This window comes from Myxocyprinus asiaticus, chromosome 31 (assembly GCF_019703515.2).
Source record: "Myxocyprinus asiaticus isolate MX2 ecotype Aquarium Trade chromosome 31, UBuf_Myxa_2, whole genome shotgun sequence".
NCBI lineage: Eukaryota > Metazoa > Chordata > Actinopteri > Cypriniformes > Catostomidae > Myxocyprinus > Myxocyprinus asiaticus.
Window position 1 is genome coordinate 16,978,636 of NC_059374.1, and position 5,294 is coordinate 16,983,929.

The following is a 5,294-nucleotide window of genomic DNA, read 5'->3' on the forward strand; positions in this document are numbered from 1 at the left end:
TTTTTTTTCTTGTTTGCTTACACAGACACATTACACAATGTCAAAAACATTGTTTTATATACTCTTGTATCAATTTAGACATCAAAACTGCTTTTAATTTTATTATTATTATTATTATTATTATTTGCTTTTTCATCATATATTTTCTGCATTTTCAGTTCTCATCATGGCCACAAGTGGTAGAAGCGGATATATGTATATATATATATATATATATATATATATATATATATATATATATATATATATATATATATATACACTCTTGTTTTGCCTGTCGGTGAAACTTAAACATTTTTTTTTTTTTTTTTTTGCCACTGGCTAAAAAAGTCGACTGTGGGTGGGAGCGGCGTACGGGAATATCGCCCCGCCTACTTTTTCGCGATAGAATAAATATGCAAACGAGCGCTCTTGAAAACAGCGTAAGGCTACTAGCGGTAAGTCAACAGGTCTGATAGTAACATTCTGGGCTCAAACAACACTTCATTATGTCCGATACGCTGGGCGAAAGTCTCCTAAGGGTAAGTTCAATAAACATTTAACATTAATAATTACATATGAGTGCATAAAACTTTTGTTTTGCTTTCATTTGGGGACTTCTAATCCAAATTTACGTGGCATCATTTCCATGTTCTTGAACTATTTTGACGCAAGCCAACTGAAGTGTGCTGACTTGTTTTGATTCTTTTACAGAATCTGATCAACCTGGGTTTAGATGACTCGTTCACTCACATTTCCCGTCCATTGCCATCGAAGAGCATCAGCTCTGAGCGGCTCACCGACGAGCTCATCGGCTGGTCCAGGGACAGCTGGAGCGACAAAGCGCTGAGTAAACCCCAGTATCCCTTCAAACCAGACCGATCCATTAGTCTGACTGACAGCTGTCTCAAGATGAAGCCCCATAACGTCCCCCCACCGCCCGGATTTGAACCTCTGCCCTCAAACCGATACAAGACCGAACTATGCCGAAGCTTTCAGGAGCACGGCAGCTGCAAATACGGTAGCAAATGTCAGTTTGCTCACGGCGAAAGTGAACTGCGAGGTCTTTACCGCCACCCGAAATACAAAACTCAGGAATGTCGCACTTTTTACCAGTTTGGATACTGTCCCTACGGATACCGCTGTCACTTCATTCACGAGGAGAGAAGCCCTCTGGCCGGGGCGAAGACTCCCGGTGACCAGCATCCGCGTCTGCTCCGCCAAAGTGTCAGCTTCGCCGGTTTCTCTGGACCTCGCAGTAGCTCTCCCCCGACTTTATACGAGCCTCTGAGCTTCACTCGCGCGCCCTCGGTTTCCCCTCCTCCAGCTGACATCTTATCCCCCGTCTTCACCGACTCTTCCCCTGAAATGTTCTCCTTCGGCCGTTACGGTAGCGGAGAAATCCACAGCAACACGCCCTTCCCGGCAGAGCCTCAGTCACGGTGTTTCTGTGGACACGGAAATAACGTCCAGACCTCCGGGAACGGACTCTACATGAAAGAAGACCGAAACAAAGGCTTCGTGACGGGCAACCTGCAGCGCTTTCCCTCAGATGATTCGCTGTCAGACCGTGAAAGTTACAGCAGCACCGGCAGCTCGAGCGGCTCCGAGTCTCCCACATTCGACGGCACGAGCGGGAAACGTCTGTCTGTGTTCACGCGGATGTCTCTCTCAGACTAAAACTCATCCGAAAGACTTTTTCATGATTCCTTTCCAATCAAAATGATTCAAAATAATTTGCTACGAGTCTTAATACTGTTAATTTATTATGTACTTGCTAAAGGAGATTTTTTTTTGATACCAAGCTGCCCTCCAAAGCTAAGAAGGCCAATGTTTATACCGGTGTATTTTCTGTGATATTGTCTTCCATTTGATTTTTCTTTTCAGCGTTGTTTGGCAATAAGCATTGACAGACAGGTGCCTTAAAAATATCATAACCAACGCTTGTGGCGTAAGCAGACAACCATTTATATCTGTATTTTATAAATGGAAAAATTTATATATAGCTAGTATATATCAACCAGCAATGTGACAAACTTGAGAAAATGGCCATACATTCACTCATAAAGAAATGCACTTTACAAATGTATACTGGGAGAATGTTTCCATGTAGCATTTTAACCAAAGCATTATGATGTTAGGTACCTGTTTTGTACAAGAAACCTATGAAACAAACATGAAACTATATATTTATATTGGACAAGACCTGTCAAGTTGTATAATGTTTTGACAACCCTGCTTGGGTCCTTACTCAAGGAAACTTGTCTTTCATCAGGGAAAGTAACAGTACAGTATTTCTGTAGAGTAGATCGCTTCATTTACAATGTTTTTTTTTTTTTTTTAGACCTAACTAATATATTTATTAAGTATTTATTGAAGTTACAGCAATGTATTTTTTACTTATTTATCAGCATGTGTCATAGTCTTTGAAAATGTAAGATGTTGACACAAAATGATGGAAACTATTATTATATATATATTTTTTTTTTCAATTAAACAAAATAAAAAATGCAAATTGTGGAGGAAAAAAAAAACATTTGATACAGTTGTTCTGTTTGTTTTCTTTGTGTTGTGTGCAGGCAGCATGGAGTATTATGAACTTCACGGTGTTTTCTATAGCAAACACACCATACAACCAAATCACAACATATAATCATCTTTACAGTGAAAGCATTGCATGCCACAAGTGTTCTCCACATAACTGCTTACATTTCAGAATCAGCCCATCACCTTCCTAGAAGAAATACTGTTTTGTAAATATTAGGACCTGGATTAAGGTCATATTTGGCACGTACAGAGTATTTCACAAAACAACATTAAGATCTGACCCAGTCTGCTTCTTCCAGACAACTACCCATGGTGATTACAATCACTGTAAATTACACTGTCAACTTCTAGGTCTATGAGTGGGCCAGTTTAATGGAGTGCATAAGATCGTATCAGCCATTACAAAATCATGCACATTCTCAAGCATTACATAAGCCTATATTGCCACGTCCTGTGTCCTCCTTGTTAAAAGCTAAAAAAAAATTATTACATTTAGCACACTGACAAAAAAGGAGTAATACAATCTATATGTATTCATATTGTTACTTCCTGTTCTCCTTGTCTTGAAGGTTATTAAAGCAATGGGAAATATGCAAATATGTTATTAAACCAATAACATTAATGTTGTAATGTTTGCCATACCTCTGTGTTACCAGAACTCATGCATGAGGTTAGTTAAGAAACATTTTCCTTTATACATAACTCTTAATGTTTAACTGACCACAGCCTCCCTAACCTGTTCATTGACCAGTACAAGTATAATAAAATACATCAAAATATACAGTGCAAACATATTTGAATCAACGCTATATATTCTTTTATTTTCTATTTTTTACTTATTTTTATTTGTTAAATACAATACAATGAATAGTGAAAAAGATGAAAAACAAGCTTAACAAATGTTGCCTAGCAACATTCTTTGGTAACACTTTGCTTCCATTTGTTCCATTTGTTAACATTAGTTAACAACATTACTTAACATAAACTAACAATAAACAATACTCTCCAGTGCTGGAACAGGGCTAAAACAAATTGTGGATATAGGTCTGACTATACGAGACTGTAGTTTGAAGTAATCACTTTTCTTTGCATTATACATTGACTGCATTTATATGATAGCCTATTTCGGCGTTAGCTAGCTAGCCAGCTTTATCAATAGCTGTTAGCTAAATTTGGTGGATGATGACAGTAGCTGTTTATAAAATAGACTGTACATTATAAATATGTTGACGCAATTCAGTATTGATGTGATTCCATAACAACTGTCATTTTGATATATCGATGTGCTATTGTTTTATAATAATAGAATGTATATATTTTCTGTATAACCAAGTTACGTTACACTAATGAATGGAGCTTTTTCATTATCTTGAACACTGTCTAGCATTCATTTAATGTATTATTGTAGTTTACCTTGCTGAATAATGACAGATTAACATTGACATTAACCTGACTTTTAGTATAAAGAGATGATCGCTGAAATTATTTGAAAGTTACTAAGCAAGTTAGCTTGCAATTCGTCAGCGTTAGCAGGCAAGATCAAGTTAGCTAAAATTACACAGATTAATCCTTATGGCACTATATTTCACATGTTTTGCAGTTATGTAAGCTTACCTGTCCAATAAGAAGAATGCCAATTCAGGGTCGGTTCTGATCCCAAAACCGAACAAATTTCTCTGCAGGAATCAAATGGCCTGCCGATGTTCACTCTAGTTTTCGCTCGACCAGATGGGATTAAGTAGATAGTTGTTTTTTTTTTTTTTTTTTTTTGGCTTACTCTGAGTTTGTGAAGGAGTCGGTGTTGTGCTGGGAGCCGGACGTTTGCTGGATTCCATCTCTAAGTTAACATTACTGTCACATATTCCCTGTTTGTGCTGAATGTTGAAATTCTTGTTTAGTTCCCCGTCCGTGAGTTTCTCCAACTAGCGCATTTGGTGCACTATGGAGACCACTCTCTGGTGGCTTTCTTCAGAGCTGGTCTGAATAGCGCACTAAAAGAACTGATGCCTCCGGCAGATACTCACTGGACACTGGCCGACTACGTGGAGGTGGCTCTTGTACTCTGTGGCTCTCCCTTCACTCCTTGCTCCAAGCCTTCCACGCCTCCTTGCTCCAAGCCTTCCACGGCTCCTTGCTCCAAGTCTTCCATGGCTCCTTGCCCCAAGCCTTCCACGGCTCCTTGCCCCAAGCCTTCCACGGCTCCTTGCTCCAAGCCTTCCACGGCTCCTTTGTCCAAGCCTTCACGGCTCCTTCATCCAAGCCTGCCATGGATCCTTCGTCCACGCCTGCCATGGCTCCTTTGTCCACACCTGCCATGGCCAACGAGCCAGCGCCCACGCCTCAAGCGGTTTCGGCCGCCCTCCCAGTGACTCCTTTTACAGCGGCTCTGCTGCCTGACCCAGTCCCTGCCCTGTGGCCACCTCCCAGGCCTCCTGACCCAGTCTCGGCCCTGAGATCATTTCCTTGGTCTCCTGGCCATCCGCCTGATCTGCTCTGGTCTCCTTGGTCTCCTGGCCATCCGCCTGATCTGTTCTGGTCTCCTTGGTCTCCTGGCCGTCTGCCTGATCTGCTCTGGCCTCTTTGGTCTCCAGCTCCACCTTGGTCCTCACTCCCACCGGCTCTGCCTCGGTCTTCCGAGGCCCCAGCTCCACCTCAGCCCTCTGAACCTCTGGCTCCAGCTTGGTCCTCCAAGCCTGCAGCATCACCCTGGTTCTTCATCCCTCTGGCTCTGCCTTGGTCTCAAGCCTCCCTGACTTTGCCTTGTTCCT

The 5,294-nt window shown here is 41.3% G+C and overlaps 1 protein-coding gene across 1 annotated transcript; it reads left to right on the forward strand.

The window, feature by feature from the left end:
• Positions 1-384: 384 nt before the first annotated feature.
• On the forward strand, positions 385-2,520 carry zgc:162730 (uncharacterized protein LOC564559 homolog). The gene is made up of 2 exons (XM_051665992.1): positions 385-521; positions 694-2,520. The coding sequence occupies exons 1-2, from the start codon at positions 489-491 to the stop codon at positions 1,657-1,659; spliced, it is 999 nt and encodes a 332-aa protein (XP_051521952.1). The 5' UTR covers positions 385-488; the 3' UTR covers positions 1,660-2,520.
• The last annotated feature ends 2,774 nt before the right edge of the window (positions 2,521-5,294 follow it).

Bases quoted from the DNA above. Each gene is read 5' to 3' on its own strand.
- zgc:162730 (XM_051665992.1), top strand. From the start codon at position 489: ATGTCCGATACGCTGGGCGAAAGTCTCCTAAGG. The intron at 522-693 runs GTAAGTTCAATA...ATTCTTTTACAG, and splicing joins TGGGCGAAAGTCTCCTAAGG to AATCTGATCAACCTGGGTTT.